The following is a 17,794-nucleotide window of genomic DNA, read 5'->3' as shown; positions in this document are numbered from 1 at the left end:
CTAGATACTGTCGCAGCTAATTAACAATCCTAACAACTTCAAAAAATTAAGTAGTAAATATTTGAAGATCTGAATGCAAGCCTCTGCAGTGCAATCTCTCAATGTATGTCTGAAGCTGTTGGAAGGGGACAGTGCAGTTTTTCTTCACTGGGCAGATACAGTGAGACATTCTGAAGGGCTCCTGTTCTTGTGGAAAACACATTAAGCTTCTTTTGCTAATATTTTGTAAAGGGCACTTGTACAATAACAATAGCTAAAGCTTCCTGTTTGCCTGTGTGCTTCCTGGCTAACACTAACGAGACCTGCCGACAATTTTTTTCTCCAGCACACAGAATTCTTTCAGATTACTTGGTATAGACTCAAGGACGTATCATTTTTAAATTAAAAAAAAATATCTAACAGTAATAGCCCACATTGCACCTGCCCTTCACAGTCCTGAAAACTTTTCCAGCTACACATTTCCTATTTTCTGGATCAGTCTGTGTGTCACCAGTCTCCAAAGAACATGTTTTGAATTTATTAAAAGCCTGATAGCAGTAGAATTCTCTCATTTGGCAAACATACCATCACAGGGACACTTGCTTTTGGCTCTAGGACAAGAAATTCATGGTACTTTGTCCAACTCACAAAAACACCATCCCTCCCCTCCCAAGCAGCCTTTCAAGATAATTCTCTCTCCTCCAGAGACTTCTCTAAACAAGTCTGCATGTCTGAACTCTTGGGTTTCATTTCATAAACAGGACACAACACCAGAGTGTAATTCAGGACACTGTCACTGCCCCACGGGCTCAGCACTAATCACAACAGCTTTCTGAAATATTCCCTAGGCCCCTTCTTGCCAGAGACAAGGCCTGATTTTTAGGCCGGGCATCTTTTGAAGCAGGCACAAAATATCAACAAGAATCCAAGCGCCAGATCCCAGCCAAAGGGCATCCATTAGTCATGGCAGGGCTAGGGAGGAAGGGAAGGGCAGCTGGCCCCAAACCGTGGTGTCTGTGCTGCTGCAGTTACCACATCTCCCTGCAAGGATTGCCCAATCCTTGAAAAGGACACAGACATCCTTCAGATAATGGTTTAACTTGCACTGGTTTGTTTTTTCAACAGCGCCTCTAAACATAAGCTCCTCTTCTAAAAGCACTCTCCCTCCTCAAAGTTTCCAGTCTATTCTGGATAAAATATTTGGTGAGGGCTGCACTGACACAGCCACAGGAGACCTCACAGTGGTAAAAAGTAAGCAACCTCCCAAGAATGCGTGGGTGCACCAGTTTAACAGATGAAGAACAAACACAGGGATGAACAAACACCAAATCCGCACATGGATTCAGCTCCCTGAACATCTCCAAAAACGCAGATTTTAATTCACTTGTCCAAATCACAGAGCAGAGATCTGAATCCAGATTCCTGGATTCTAGAGCACCCCCCTAGCTTTATTGTTTTATTACAAGCTTCCCTAACTACAATTCAACAAGGGACCAGAGCCTACTCATGTTTATCCCAGTGGACTCTGCATCAACTCTGACAAAGTCCAGGGAATTCTCTGGAAGTCAATCAGTGCCATGGAGCCAGCTCCAGCCTTAATTATCAGCTATGCAAAACAGGTTACAAATAAACTTTAAGGACTCAGTCACTGCTTAACATAAAGAGCCAACTACTTAAACATGCACAAGCCAAGGAACTCATAAATGAAAGAAAACAATTTGTCAAGTATCTTCCTGTTGAAAATAGACTGTGAACTAAAGAGAGATCCCCCTCTCTCACAGAGATACAAATATTAGTCATGTGCTTCCCAGAAATGCTTTTTATCAACTACTAGCATTTGCTTTTCACTTTGCAATCCATCACTACCATAAACAGTATGAATTTCTTCCTTATAAAACTGAGAAACTCATGATCCTGAGATCTGTTGGAAGGAGATCTTTTAGAAAAGTGAAGTATATGAAACATCTGTTCCACCCTTTCCCATGTCATGATGGCAAGCAGCTGAAGACTGATTGGACAAGTATTTTCACAAGAAAATTATTTGGGTCAAATTCGTAGATGAGATGAAGTCTCTACTAAATAGCATATTATTTTCCCTACATAGCTAGAGTATAATAACATGACAAAAAATAATCCGCATAAATATTCTACTTGTTCCAACGTTTTTTGGTCATTTTGGGAGGTGGCTCCTCCAGCACAATGCTGGACACCCTCTATCTCAATAATGTCAGCCTGACATTATTCCCTACATTTCCACATCCTCCTTCACAGGTCTAATCTCTCTTTTGTTAGAATTCATCTTAAATTCCAGTACACACTAGCCCATTTTGCAGTGAGTGAGCTGCCTATGATTGGAAATGGCCCTGAAGCAGAACTCTGGGTCTAAACACACATGACCTTTGAGAAATTTGTGTGTGGATTCCACCCAGTTTAACAGCTCAGCCCTATTCTTATCTGCAATGTAATCCCTCACAAGACTCCAGGAACACACTAGGGTTGCAGATGTGCGTCTCTGGTAAGAACTCCCCATCCATAACACAGTAGCCTGTAACTAAACCAGAGAGGAGTTGAGATTTTATTAAGATAGCTGTACCCAAAGTACCATATAAAGGAAGGGTTACCAGAGGTCCTGCAAGGGGGAGGGAGGGCAGTGAGTCACACTCAGCACGAGCAGGAGTGCTGAGCCTTTGAAAAGCACTGCTGAGACTCTGTCACAGCTCTTCCTCTCCACCACAGCACTTCCAGAGAAGACAACTGAGTATTCAAGTGGCAAAACCAATTCTCATTGTTGCAGCCTTGGGGGGCAAAGCTGAGAAGTTCTAAGTTTAAATTTTTTAATTAACATATAAATTAAATGTTAATTTAATTGTTTAAATTAACATTTAAAATCTAAAATTTTTAAGCAAAATTTTTTTAAATAACATTTCTTTTAATGCAGAATAGTCAGCTGCCTGGATCATTCAGGACAAGTCAATGGTTGTTCATCAGCCCAAAGCAGAAACAATAAAATGTAACTACATTAAATATGAAGCATTACAGGCAACAGCTTTTCAAGAACAATAGGAATCAAAAATTTGGAACTCATCCTTTGCAACTGATGAGTGGGTGTTGTTCAGTGAGATACAGAGCAATTTTAAAGCCAGAAGGTAAAAAATTCTAGATGTTTGAGCCTCCACCTCAGAGGTAAGAAACACTTATTGGTTATTATAGGTCTACTGGAAAAAAACTTGGCAACAAGGCAGTTCAAGCCAGCAGAATGAAAGGTGAAGGACATAGGATTTCATACTTAGAAACACACGTCAAGAACTGCTTTTCAAATACATCAAACTCTGATCTCACACACACTTAACTTTGTGCACAGTGACCTCACTGAAGGCAAAAGACTTTACATAATTTCTAAATGCCAAATACATAGAAAATGTTTTAGAAAGCCCCTTAAAAATTTAAAGAACCAAGGTCTTTGCTATAAAAGTGCCTTCAGAATTGCATTTATTTTGGTAAAATCCCCATCACCAAAACAAATTTTAAAAAACTAAATCATTCTTTTATCAGGGCCAAGTTCTGTATGATTCACAGTGACTAACACTGTCTTGCCCTGTGAATAGACTCCTTTGTGCTCAAAGGCAGAAAGGGTGGTAAGAGGTAATAATCTCATACATGATAAATTCACACTTCCCCTGTATTATGAGCATATGCAGGACAAATTACTTGACTTCACCAGCCTACAAGAAAATTCTCAGAAAACAGGTGTACATGGGGTAAAGCGAGAAAGGAAAAAGAAAACAAGGTTTGATTCCAGCTAAATGTTTATTGTCCTTATTTTCCTGTCTTTTGCTTCCTTCTTTGTTACCCTACAAGAAAACCCACTAGAGCCCAAACAATGGGCTTGATTTTGGGGAGCACATTAAAGACAGCAATGAAGGATTTACAAGGAGCTATTTTTCTCAAAATTGAAGACACTGAACCAAAGTGTGAGGGAAGACTTTACCCAGAGAGCCTTCTCAACATTCCTTTCTCCCTTACAACATTCATCAATGCAATCAAAAGATTTTGAGTAATCATATTGTCCTTGCTAAGAAAATTAACTTGCCAGCCTAAATTCAGCCATCTCAAATTTTGAGTACAGTCCTCTGCAACTCTTTTTTTTTTTGGGGGGGGGGGGGGTTTCCAAAGAGATTCTCTGCTTCACCTGCAGGAAATTGCAGCCAAGAACACAAAGCCAAAGGCAGGCAGGACCATGGAGCTGCCAGGATCACTGCACCCTCCCTTTTCAGAGCCTCCCCCACCTCATGCCCCGAGCAAAGGGTGCTAATTCTAAAAGTCTTGAGTACTTTCACAAGAATCAGACCCTGGAATATCATCTGGGAGCCAGGGATTTATCCTCTTGAAGGTAGAGTTGGGTCAGGTGACAGGACTGTTTAGATTGCAAGATCTGTGGGGTGGGAGTTGTTCTTCTGTTACATAATTCAGAGTTAGACTGCAAAATCTGACTTAAAGTCCAAAGGGAGAAGATTTAAGGTGCCATTTATCAATTATCATCTGGCACGTCCTTGCACAACTCCTCTTTTTGCATTTTTTAAGTCAGTCATAGCACTTCCCTGCTGTATAATGCAAGGAATATATAATGTATAATGTTCTAACAATAGCTGTCAATCAGGAAAACTAGCTAGGGAGAAATAGAGCACTCAATTAAAAAGAACTATATTTGATAAGAAATATCTTGATTTCCAGAGAGACTAAAACTATCCTGTGGCCAGTCTTCATTTGAGACTACATTTTGCACAGATTCTACTTCACAAACTGCAATGGAAATAACTGTGTGCTGCACTGAACTGGGCATGATTTTAAATAAATAATACTGGTCCTCACTTCTCACAAGGATCTGCAAATGCCCTCACCTGTGTTGGTCATTTTAATCCAGATTTTTAAGGGTTCTCTCTGAAGGTTTTGTTCAACTACTCAGCCAGAATTCTGGGGTACTTTTGTGGAGCAGCACAGCTGCCATGTTTTACAGTGAAGTGACCACTACAGAGCACTCCCACATGGCACAGAAGTGTGTATTTCCAATTCTCAAAAAAGTCAATAAATTTGTCAACAAAATAGATTTCAAAGAATTATTGGACATGTATTTCACAGGAACTCCAGCAATCATATTTATGCTCCAAAATGATATTTTGCAGTAACACACTCTATCTGTGAATTCCACTGCTCCCAGGAACAACTCTGCTCAGGAATGCACAATGGAGGCAGGAGATAGGTTCAAGATGTTTTGGAGCTGGCTGAATTACAGACAGATGTACATAACAGCAGGTCCAGTCAGAATGAATTAAAGCAGAAATGCACATAAGAAAATAGACAAAACCATATTGTTATAATTAACATACCTTGCAGTGACACCTGTGGCTTTCCAAGATAAGAAATCCGGAAGATCAAAGAAGTAGCCAACCTTCTCCCACGATTCTGGCAAGTTCTAATAAAAATATGTTTAGAAAGGCAGATATTAGAGGTCAGGCATGGTCATGCCCTTATTTTAATGCAATTAAAATCCTGATATTTAGGTTAAAATGACAATTTTTTCAAACTCATTGCTCTGATCATCCAGTCAGCTCCTCTCTCTGATTTACTACCTGGAGAGCAGAGCCTTTCCCCAGCACAGACTGATCATAGAGAAACAAAGTTCTCCATGAAGAGTTCATGGAGGCACAAGTTTCAGATCCATAACCTGGGGTGCCTCTGTTCCCCATCAGCTGCTCAGTGTCAGAGCAGTTTCAAAGTCAACAACTTTATCAAAAAACATTTGCCTGAAAAATGTTCTATTTTCTAAAATAAGCCACTTATGATTTAAAAATGCTTAAAATTTAAGATTTAAAATTTAGTATTTGTTAATTATAAGCATAGGAAGAAAACAAAGAGCTCTGAGAATGCACAAACAAAGCTTGCAGATCTGAAAAGCCACATGACATTCCTAAACTCCTAAAAAACTCTTCTACCAAGATGGATCATTTGCAATGAGTTTCCACTGCTGTTTTCTGAAGAGAGATGATAGTAAAGAAAAGGCTGGTTACATCACCTGGGCCAGGCTCTATTCCCTGTTTCCATCTCCAAAGCTCAGTCTGATTTCAGCTGATGTTAACACTGCATAGTATCAAAACTACTTTTCCACAAACACAATCACACACCACCCACAGGTATCAGACCATGATGAATGGGAAGAAAGTTTTCCCAGGAGTAATGCTGTATTACATTCAAGGGGGTAGGAATGCTGTATTACATTCAAGGTCCCTTCCAACCCAAATCATCCTGTGATTCTATGATTCTGTAACATAATTCTGGCACTCTGTGATATCAAACCACAATCTTGCAAGCCCAGAATTTGCTGAAATGGAATCAATGAATTCAAGAAACTTAGGTGCAACTGGGTAAGTACAAAAAAAGCAAAATTTTGTTTCATTTTAGGTCATGCCAAGAATCTGTCTTAAAACTTCTTGAGTCTGAACCTTGAAAAAGTTCTAAAACTTACTGGGTTTCCATGGACTTCAAAAAAAGAAATGCTCTGATTACAACTTTCTAACATAAAACACACAACCTTTGGATGTCTGCTCCTGAGCACTCAGGTTTAGCTCACCTCCCAGACATATGTGCTTGCTACTCATATCAAATCTAACTTCCTACATGAATGCCAAGGTGCTCCATAATTTAGCCCCACGATCATTCAGCCTGATTATTTTGATAATAAAAGCCATTATGTGTTGTTAACACACCTGAGAGCCTTCAAGAAGCAAAAGGAGTAGTTTGGTTGTTACTTTAATCAGAAAATAAACTGGATTAAGAATAACTGTCCTCTTCAAATACTCCTTGGATCCTTATTCTATTACTTCAAGAATTCCCAAAAGCCACATGTTAGCGACATTCAAAATACTTTGTTTCATGAACATCCAAATGATTCATTTTTTGCCATCTTGATGCTGTGTCATCACTAATTAGTACAGACAAAAAAAAAATCATAGCATGCCCTGATGCTTTTTCCAAACAAATTTAAAGTCTCCATGTTTTCAACACTCACTGAAGTTAATTCAAATTTATTTTCACCCAGTCAGGAGTCTGTGACCACATTAAAAGGATTGTGGAAAAGATCCAGGAACGTTCCCAATGCTGCATTCACATCCTGCAACTCACCCTCCAAAGTTCCTTGCAAAGGAACTCACAATCTTTCTGCTTTCCAGAGGTTCTTATGGGGTGCTATGGGGTGCCCTTTCTTCATCTCTCTCTCTCTGATTTCTTTGGTTGCTTAAACAGCTACACCTCCACAGAATAACATTTTGACATTGTTAATCCCAAATACTTGGGGTCAAAGAGTTTAAGAATTATGTAGTGCCATGTATTTTAATCTTCCTAGGCAAGAAGGGAAAATGAGGGATTTCTTAATTGGACTGAAAATACATACATCTTTATCTAAATTACAGAAAACAAATGCACATTGTGTGAAAGGAAGAAAGGGAATTATGCACACACTCACAGGGCTCCAAAACCTCATGTCCTATGCCCTACTCCAACTCAAAGCAAGGATTTACAACTTGGATCTCCCACACTTCACACTGGATGCCAAGCCATGTGATAGAGCTATTCCAGACACCCAAGACAGGCCATGAGCAGAAATTCCATCCTTGCCAGAGCCATGGCTGCAAACTGATCAATTCTGACACAACATGCACTCCAACTGGTAAAAGATTAACTGGCTGAATTATCAGAGTCAGGAACTAGAGCAGGGAGAGAGGAGGGGCTTGGAAAATAAACTCTTGGAGTAAAGCTGCTGCTGAAGGGGGAGAAAACTGCCAGCAGCACCCAGACACTGGTGCAGGCATCCTTAAATCCCTGAGGCATCCTAGGCATGGCACCACAGGCAGGCAAGCACCAGAGCCCAGGGCAGACAGGGCTGCAGAGGGACAGAGCAGGCACGTGGAATCAGAGCTGGAGAAGCTGGAACAATGCAGGGAGGACAGTGTGTGCCTGCTGGGAGCCTTGTCCCACTACAGAGGAGAGGGGACACAGAGGGGACAGCCCAAGCAGGACATGCTCTGAGGTGCAGGTGCTTCAAATCTCCCATCTGTGAGTGCTGTTTCTAAATCGCACTTCTGCCTGATCCGCAACTGCAGCTAAAAACCAGAGCAACTGCAGCTAAAAACCAGATTCAGTCTGAAGTACAACTTATGCATGTGTGTCTGCACTGTGTATGGATTGTGATAACACAGAGTGTTGAAACATTTATAAACAATTCTAAACAAGAGTTCAGTTCCAAACTCAACAGCCTGGAGTCATTCTCATTTAACACAGAATTTATTATTCATTTTAATGGAAAAATATTCACATTCAACAAGACAAAAAGCCAGCTGCAAAGGCAGCAAGCAGTGAAGAAGACATGCACCAGCAAAGGAGCTGCTGCCAAGCTAATGCCACTACATGCACTATCCTTCCCCCCACTGCCAGGGAAAGAGAGGTTTTAATTGTTTCTGCAAATGATCCCACTGCTAGCTGCAAGTCATGGGTGTGCAGAAGGAAGAAGGGTGATGGATCAAACAGCAGCTCTAACTGAGGATGTGAACTGTAACATACAGGAAGATCACTGCCAGCAAAAAAACCTACTCACTGAGTATTGATTTTAGCTATTAATGACAGAGGAATAATATGCTAAACAGTCAATCCATGTTTTGGGTGTTTTTTTTCCCCTAAAGGGAGGCTCTTCTTCCCTCTTCAACATGAAATTAAAAGCAGAGTTGTGAAAACCGAATATAGAAGATTGCACTTCATTTGGAGGCAGTTACCAAGCAAATACCTGTCCCTAGTCCAACATCCCCCACCCACTTAAAATAAACCATGAAGTTCAGCATCTCTGATTTAACAGGACTAGTATTTTTTAGAAATAGCTGGTATATAATGTCATTAGTATGAGGAAAACATAACATGCATCCTTTCGTTTTGGCACAAGCTACAATCACATTTTCAGCCAGAAATTAGTAAGCAACATTTTTTTCTTCTGCTATCTTTAGGAAAAAAATACAAACAGGCTAATTCTGTAGCTGGGCAACTCTTCCCTGCAGTTCTTGCACTGCTGTGTTTCAACTGTGTTCTCACTGCTCTAACACTGGTTTGCCACAGCATCAGTATATGTACAGTTGTCTTGTACTGACAAACTCCTGCAGCAAAATAATTCCCAAGTGAGGGAGTTATGTACTCACATTTTCAGCTCACATGCAGGCATCTACCTCCCAGAACTACCTACACACAGAGTCAGGCAGTGAACATCCAATTTTTTAGCCAAAGTCACCAAAATGACAGAACCCACTTAATAAACTGCACAAAAACATACTGGCAACTACAGAAGGTAAAAACTACTACAATAACGTTTTGTAAGAAAATTGTAAAGAAAAAAATCTAAGGAAATAACAGCAAAAGGAGTGAATTTAGTTGGCTATTTTTAAAAGAACCAGTAACCAGGAATCACTTTCCTTTTTAGTGAAGGTTGTATTCAAATTTACCTTAGTGGCTTCAGGAAGACTTTGTCAGAACCATCTTTCAGCTAATTGCTAAATATTTGTCAAAGGATTCTTTGTTCCACCTTCATTTACAGTTGATGTTCTCAATTCATGTGACCAAATGTCAAAAGTCAAACGTGGCTGCATCCACAGAAGCCAGCTTTATAAAAAACCATGTATTTGTTTGGTTTTGCATTTAACACTGGGCTCTATCACCACACATAACCCACACAGGCAAAAAAATACAATGGTGCTCCTAAGTGAGCCACAGATGTGCACACTTTAACCAGAGTGCCCCACAGGCCTCACAGTAGCTGCATTCAGCTGATCATTTACTGCTAACAGCTGTGCCCAACACACAAACCCCACTTGCGGGGAAGGCTTTGCCATAGGAACACCTATCTGCAATCAGAAGCATCAAGACCAACCAATTAATTTCATGGATGATAACTAAGAGACGCCAGAGGGTAAAATGATCCAGCCCCAATCAAACTGGACTGAATGTAAGCAAATACAAATCAAAGAGAAGACCTCAAAAAGCCTATTATGGCCTTAAAAATTTAGGCTTTTAATTCAAACTCAAAATGGAATGGAGATGAAGAACTGGAAGAAGGGAATACATTCTGAAGCCTCCAGTATCTAGTTACATCTCTATGCTGTGGAGGGGGATGAAATGTTAAAGAAAAAACATTATATGGAAAAAGAAAGTCAAAAAGAAGCAGATGAGAGTAATTTGTGACTTGAAAGAAAACCTGCAGCAACCCTTCACAAATAAACACAAGGGGAGAGGAAGAAGAAAGCCACAAGAGATAAGGACCAGTATCTACTTCTTGTACAGTGGTGTCAGTTCATTGCTCTCACTGAGTGAGGTCATCTGCAGCCTCAATTCCAGGAACAAGGTGATGGAAATGGAAAAGCACAGTTAGGTCATTATTGAATCCCAGAATTTGGGTTGGAAGGGATCTTAAAGCTCATCCAGTTCCAGCCCCTGCCATGGGCAGGGGCACCTTCCACTATCCCAGGCTGCTCCAAGCCCCTCCTGGCCTTGGACATTTTCATGAATGGGGCAGCCATAGCTTCTCTGGGCAACCTGTGCCACAGCCTCCCCACCCTCACAGGGAAGAATTTCTTCCCATCTAACCCAGCCCCCTGACAGTATGAAACCATTCCCCCATGTCCTGTCACTCCAGACCTTTGTCCAAAGTCCCTCTCCAAATGCCTTGTAAGTCACCTTCATCCTTTCTCCTTACTCTTCATTACTCCCAACCAATTCACAGTAAATTTGTAAAGCCATATTCTTTAGAAATATTTTTGGTTGCTTAGATGAAAATTCTTCAAGCCGCATAAACTCCACTTCTTTCTTTTGAGAGACACCCTAATCACTGACAGCTTACCAGCACTGCTGGTCAGACCCATGTCAGACCCTTCCTCACAGAGACCAGGTTTGCAAACACAGCTGTTAGGAGAACCCAGGGCAAAACATGGGACAAGAGTTTCTCCTAAAGTGGCCTTCCAGACCCAGGTCAGCACCGTGGAAAGGGAGAGGGACGATTTGGTAACAACGTACACACAATTAACTTCCCAGTGTAACAACAGACCAACCATCATTTAGTCTCGGTACTGTAAATAACTTACTTCCAAAGGTGCACCTAGTGCTCTCCTAAATTGATCTTTCATTTATCTTTATTATTTAACTTCTATTTTATTATTTCACTTCAGACATGAAGCAGTACTTTTCCCCACTGCTCCTTCTCTGCAAAACCCATATGAATGCAAGCAGCTGTGGAATCCAATCCCAGGCAAAGATGTACAGAGGGAAAACAGCAAAAACATTTACTAACAGAAACATTAAATTCCTGGGGAGTTCAAAATAAGGTCCAGAGAATTCAAAGCAAAAGTCAACACTGATTCTTCATATATTAGGGTGTACAAGCTGACCTGGAGCATGACTGTGCAACGTGTCTGGCTGTGGGTTTTGCTCTGCTTTGTTTTCTTTACAAACATCCCTGTGTTGAATGTGCTGCAGCCACGTCAAGCCTTCTGATCAAGAACTTTCCAGAAACATGATGCCAACCAAAGGCTCAAAGTAGCTTCTGGATACACCTTGGTTTAGCCAGTTTTGATTACGGTCAGACACAGGAGAATGTGCCCAACTGTTTTTGTCTTACCTTCCTGGGATGCTATCAGGTATATGACAACATTAGGGAGGAATATTGAGAAAGGAATAAGGAAGGAAAGGAAAGGGAAAAGAAAAACCCATCTCTCTGCGCTCAATAGTCAAGAAAGCTGGAGAGACCAAAGCCATGATCACAGCCAGGCAGAGTGTGGGTAAAACTTTCCCAGGCAGTAATCAGATCAAACCAGGTACAGTACACTCATTTTCTGAACACCAGTTAGCATAATTAAGTAGAAGCATAATGGGAATTTCAGTTTCAATTTTGCAAAGCCCTCAGATAGCTGAAAAAGATAGAATAAAATGAAAATGTGTCTTTCTACCTGCTTATCTTGTAATTCTCCCATGTGATTTGAAAGTTAAGCTTCCTTTTTACCAGCTTGTGAATTATCACTAGCTTAAGAGATAATCCTGTAGTCAGAATATAAAGTATATTTTCCCTGTGGTGTATGAGCTAGACTAAAATCTCACTCTGCCACTGGGAAATCCACCAAACACAGAAAATAAAGACAATACAGGGAGAACACAATAAATACCATTCTGTAAGTAATTTTCCTGACCATACCTGTAATACCTGTGTCACAATTTATTGATATATAAAATATTGATAATGAAGAATCTGAAGACACTTAAATAATTTATATTTGTAGCCCAGTTCCAGACAGCCCACTGAGAAACATCAGATGTGCAAACTGCTGTTGTAGGTTTCATCCGAACAACCTGGCATTCAAAGTAATTGTAAGGTTTGCCTTTCTTGGCAAAAAGTGAGGAGAGGACACTTGCATTACATGAGGCTGAGTTTGAGCTGTCAGAGGCCAAAGGGACCCTTTGCTGACAGCCCTGATGTCAGGTAAGCCATGGACACATTACTGTGCCTGGCACTGAAAATAAACCCTCCCTCTGCATCTAATTCCTTTCCCCCTCCTACTTTACAAGGACTAAAGAAGCTGTAAAAGCATTCAATCCCTCACCCCTCCACAGCTGAAAGGTTTAGCCAAATCTCAGCAGATTGCAGCCCACAGCAGGATAACTGTTCCTGCTCCTGAGCAGCTGAGGAGCTGCTGTGGGTGCTGAGGTGCCCGAGTTAAGCAGGACAAGCTTAAGCAGTTTAATGGTGAGTCATGGCCAGAGCACTCAGGAATTGTGAGTGGGCAGCTCAGCAGGCAGACACTGAGGTGAAAAACCCTCTCTTAAGGACAATAATCTCCTTAGCTGGTGTGTCAGGAGCTGAAAAGGGACATGTGAACAAGCCCTGTTCTGTGCCACCCTTCTGCCAGGAAATCCCTGCTGCTGGCTGGCACCCGGGGTAAGGAGAATTCTGTGTCCCACCCAGGAGAATTCTGTGTCCCACCCCCGGCTCATGGAGGGAACAAGCCCTGCAATGCTCTCCCCTTTACACCACAGCAATCATGCACAGGGCTCTGAGGTCACAGCAGGCTCTCACCTCCATGTGACCACATTTGGTCACCCCATAATTCTGGATTTCCTGAGCACTCAGGTACTGATATCCCTGATCTTGCAATATAAAAATGCTTTAAATGCAAAGGATTCATTTAATGTTTTTACAGCTTACATTTTATTATTTATAAAATGACTGATGTATGATACTCATAGTTCGAGAAGGGAAGAACTAGTAGATGGATATTCATATTTCATTATCAACATTCATTACCCTCTATTATCATTAATCTGTCAGTACCTGCTTCTACCAGTTAATTCCTTTGACTTTCCCCAATCTGCACCTTGTTACAATCTAATGTCTCATGTCTGTAAGGACAGGAGAATTTGGCTGCTTGAAACTGGCAGCAAGTAATTTACATTTGGGCTTTGTTAAAATGACAGGGAGCATCATTGAGGCCAAATGTAAAAAGCCAGGCTGGAGGAGGTTATAAAAATTTCAAGTGGCAAGTGTCTCTTATCTGACAGTTGTTATTAAGAGGCCATACTGCACTGTAACACACCAAATTTAAACACAGGAGACAGAGGCAGAGGTACACATTACACACAGAGCACCGTCCCTCTACACATGGTTTATTCCTACTGATGGGACAGAACTGAACTGAAGCTGGAAGTGCAGAGTTCCTCTACCAGCAGCCAAGGCCATCATACCCTGCACTACTGGATGCCTCAAAGGCCCTCCTCTGGCACTCCAGGCTCCAGCTGGAGTAGGAAACACATCTCCATAACTAAATCCTAGGATACTTCATTTATTATCTGTACCTCCATTTGTATATATATATCTAATCTTAGATAAGGAAGGCATATGGAATGTTTCTTTCAGGGAACACTCCAATAAAATCAAATATATTTCTACAAAACTGAGAGGAAGAAAGAACCTTAAAAGGTTTAAATCACAACTTTAGCTGACCTTACTGTGCACACACCCTGGCGTTCAACACTAAGACTGAAGGCTTTTGTTTTAGAAACTCATTCTCGGGAATTAACAAGGGCACTAATCGCTAGTAAAAATGCACCAGAGTGTTAAATGTACTCACTTCCTTTATCCAGAGCAATTTAGGAGGCTGCATTTCCACAGACATGGCTCCCCCAACGTAGCTGAGCACCCTGTGCTGGGTGGCATTGATGCGCTTGACTTGGCTGGCTGCACGATGGTCCATCCACATGATCACATTCCTATGGCTCTGTCCTTGGGGGAAACAGGAAAAGAGTTCTTTTAGCTCAGTTTTAACCCCAGCTCAGCACTGTGAGTTACTTGGCTCTAAACTGCTTCACTTCTACACTTTCACTTCTACACTGAAAACTCAAATTCTACTTGTGTTAATAATTCACAGTGGATATCTAAATATAAAATTTTAGCCCTCTGACCCAACTTTAGCACATGTTGAGCACTGAGAATGCTGACTGAAACCAATCAGCCTTGTGAGCATCCAAGAAGTGTGAAACACCATGTTCTCTTATATTTCATTCAAAGAACCCAAACATCCTGGCAAAGTTCACATATTTAGTTAAAAATATAAAGGAACATTATGGTGACCAAAAACTAAAAATGTGACAAAATCTGAACAATTATGTTGTGCATTAAAATTAACTCAATCAGTTACAGGAATTCTCTCTCCTCTTCTATGGTTATGAGAAGAACCACCCTAATTCCTTTCCAAAATACTGTTTCAAAGGGAATAATTTGCTGAAATGCTTTTATTTTGGATGTGCAAGGAAAAAGCATTTGGCAAGTCTGCAGCGCACACAAATGAGAACAAGAAGCAAAGAACATTTTATCCAAATTAACCTCCAGAGGACCTGCCAGAGAGAGGGAACAGTAATCCAGGTGACAACGCAGATTCCTCTCTGGCTAAGTGCACTGCACACTCCACAGCACAGCCACTCAAGCAGCCTCTTGAAAACAGTGCAAAACAAGGCAGAAGTGTGAGGCACATCAATATTTCTGAAATGGATTGAAATACAGATCAGAACTGTGAAACTGCCTGAAACATCACCACTGCAAGGCTCTTCACAGCATTACAGTATTGAGTGAATTCTTGTCTTGTTGTTTAGCACCATGATTGTGTAAACTCAAAGTTCTTGGGAATATCAGAGCACAGAAAATGAGAACTGAATTTGACTCATTAGACCCAAAATAGCCTCAGACATCATTAGGCATTGAATAGATTGTAAGAGACTCTCAAACTGAAAAATAAATAATCTGATCTAAATTTAGAAAAGGACATTTTGGGGGCAAAGCTGGGTTTTGAGAGGGATAGAAGGAGATGACAAACACATCTGAGAACAGAAAGGAAACATACACAGAATTATGATTATGTCTCTGTGACTACTGATATAGCACACAATCTTAAATGAGATTCACTGGGTAAAAGAAGTGCAGCCCAGACTTCTTGGGAGTCTTCTGAATCATTCACCCAAAAACTAATAAGACCCCTCAGATTTTCAGAAAAAGGTCACAGACTATTTCTGAAATTTAGCACTGTCCTAGATAAAGACTGAACACCAGTGTAATAAAATACACAAACTGAACTCCTTGCCTGCAGCTCCATGACAGAGCAAGCAGTTAGACTACACTAACACTAACATTTTTAACATTCCTTTAGCCAGTGTGGATGGGCATTTATACACACATAAAAGCCATGATCAGTACAGTCTGAAGGAGAAGAAAACATGCTGAAAAGAAAAATGAGTGTAGATTTCCCTAAGAAGCAATTTCACAGAGCCAAGTTGAATGAATGTGATCTTAGGATGCCAAATATTTAACTAAACAGTAAGTAATTCTCATCTCTTATTTAGTTTTGCAGTAAAATTAAAATAGTAAAATGAGGGGGAAAAGTCCTCTTATAAAAGAGTTTGTGTCATCTCCATCTCCAAGAGCCAGCCCCATCACTTGGTATTTGGAGGACATGGGAAGTTCCTTCCCACCAGTGATAAAACTCACACAGTAACATCATGTTTTGTGTGCAGCCCTACCTTCAGAGTTGACTGCCAAAGGCTGGAACTGTTTATCCACCACAACAAGGGAACAGGTAGCATCAAACCCAAGCCCTCGGATCTGGCTGGCATCCACTCCACGGACAACTTCCTGAAAATACACAAAACACACAGAAACACAAATATATCCATGCATGTGCAAGCACCATGTGAACTAGGGAGTACACAAAATGAGTTACAAGTTAGCACAAACACTGAAATTTCCTAAATTCAGTGTTCTCTAAAACTTCCAATCATAAACACACCAAATTACCAGAAATTCTTTGTGTTTCAAATCCAAATTCAGAGGTCTTTATCCACAGTCCTGGATAAAAGCAGGGAGCACAAAAATATCAGTAAATAAAGGTAACAGAAAACCTGCAATGTTAATTTTCTCTCTTTTCTAAAGTTTGGAGCTGAGCTGGGTGTGAGAAATAGACCAGGATTAGGACCAAGTGTTTCCATCAGTTACTTCACTGACTTCCTGCCTGTGGAAGGAACAATCTTCCAGAATTGCTTTGGTAATATTGTGTTTGTCTTGCAATACTGAAGGGTCCCAAAACTAAAGTTGGTCAAAACCTGTAGCCATGATAATACCTCTGCAATGCACAGCTTTACTCAGCTACCAAGAGTGTGAATAGCACACTTTTTGGAAGGTTTTCAAAAAAAAAAAAACCCAAACCACTGCCCCAAAATGCCTGAACTTCATGGCTTCCAGCAGCACTGGAAAAAAAAAACACAACACCCACAAGGATTAAGTGCCAAATGAGGTTGCAAGACACCTAAAATGTAGTATGGTAATAAATTGCCACTTCTCAGCAACAATAAAAATATCATTATTTTAATTAGTACTATAAGGAGAGACTTTCAGTAGACTTGCACAGTGCCAGTCTCTTATTGGCTCTGTAAAACTGCAGTTTCTGAGACCATTTTATGGCTTAAATATAAGAGATTGCATTTAAAGAGGTCAAGAGCAAGAACAAAGCCACTCAGACAGAGAAAAATCAAATAAGCAGAGGAAGACTTGCTCTGCTTTAATGTCAAGCTGCTCTTCCCTATCATTCCTGTCACTCCCTTCTTTTCCTTCTATCCACTCACCTCCCTTTCTCCATCTCAGGGCATTTCTGCAGAGCCAAGCTCATTAATGTTTGAAAAGGCTGATCAATAACTAGACAATGGGTGAACAGTCCATCTGCAAATTACCAAGCTTATCATGAATATTTAAAAAGCCAACCTTAGAACATGCAGCAGGCAGGGGCTGTAGTGAGGTGGATGAAATGGCCTCTGTGTGCACTGCAAGCAAGGTCTCTAATTTACCTTTATCTCCAGCATGTACAGGCAGAGCCCTGGATCAGAGGGTACAAATTTTCCCCTGTAGTAAAGTCTATTTCAATCTGGTTTTATGCCCGATACTATCCACTGACACTGATTATTTATTTTGGTCTTATAATAATGGATCCTCTTATAATGGGGATAACAAGTGTTGCTTTAGGGGCCATCCACAAACCAGATTACAATCGCTACAATAAATTCTCCTTTATGACTCCAGAGCTGCCCAATGCACATCTCTAGATATATGCACTGCCAGGTTCTGAGCAATCTTGACTCCTCCAAGAACTGTCTCGTGGGTAGAGCAGCTAAACAAAGCTCACAGATGTGAGACCTGGAGGCAGTGGCT

At 40.8% G+C, this 17,794-nt stretch overlaps 1 protein-coding gene across 14 annotated transcripts in view; it reads right to left on the bottom strand.

Moving 5' to 3' along the window:
* Positions 1–17,794, bottom strand: part of FGGY (FGGY carbohydrate kinase domain containing) — a 282,290-nt gene that overhangs the window by 98,330 nt on the left and 166,166 nt on the right. For 13 of the 14 annotated variants that reach the window (XM_054286331.1, XM_054286332.1, XM_054286335.1 and 10 more), the window contains 3 exons: positions 16,117–16,228; positions 14,178–14,329; positions 5,364–5,449 (listed from right to left, as the gene is read on the bottom strand). In XM_054286331.1, coding sequence (XP_054142306.1) covers positions 5,364–5,449; positions 14,178–14,329; positions 16,117–16,228 — 350 coding nt within the window. The remainder of the gene's footprint in view (positions 1–5,363; positions 5,450–14,177; positions 14,330–16,116; positions 16,229–17,794) is intronic. The other variant, XM_054286344.1, reaches the window with a different exon arrangement.

The sequence above is a fragment of the Melozone crissalis genome, unplaced genomic scaffold (assembly GCF_028551555.1).
Source record: "Melozone crissalis strain CALT ecotype California unplaced genomic scaffold, PUWL_Pcris_2 ptg000045l_1, whole genome shotgun sequence".
Classification (NCBI taxonomy): Eukaryota; Metazoa; Chordata; class Aves; order Passeriformes; family Passerellidae; genus Melozone; species Melozone crissalis.
The sequence above is the reverse complement of the archived record's forward strand: the minus strand, read 5'-3'. Positions and strand labels throughout refer to the sequence as shown.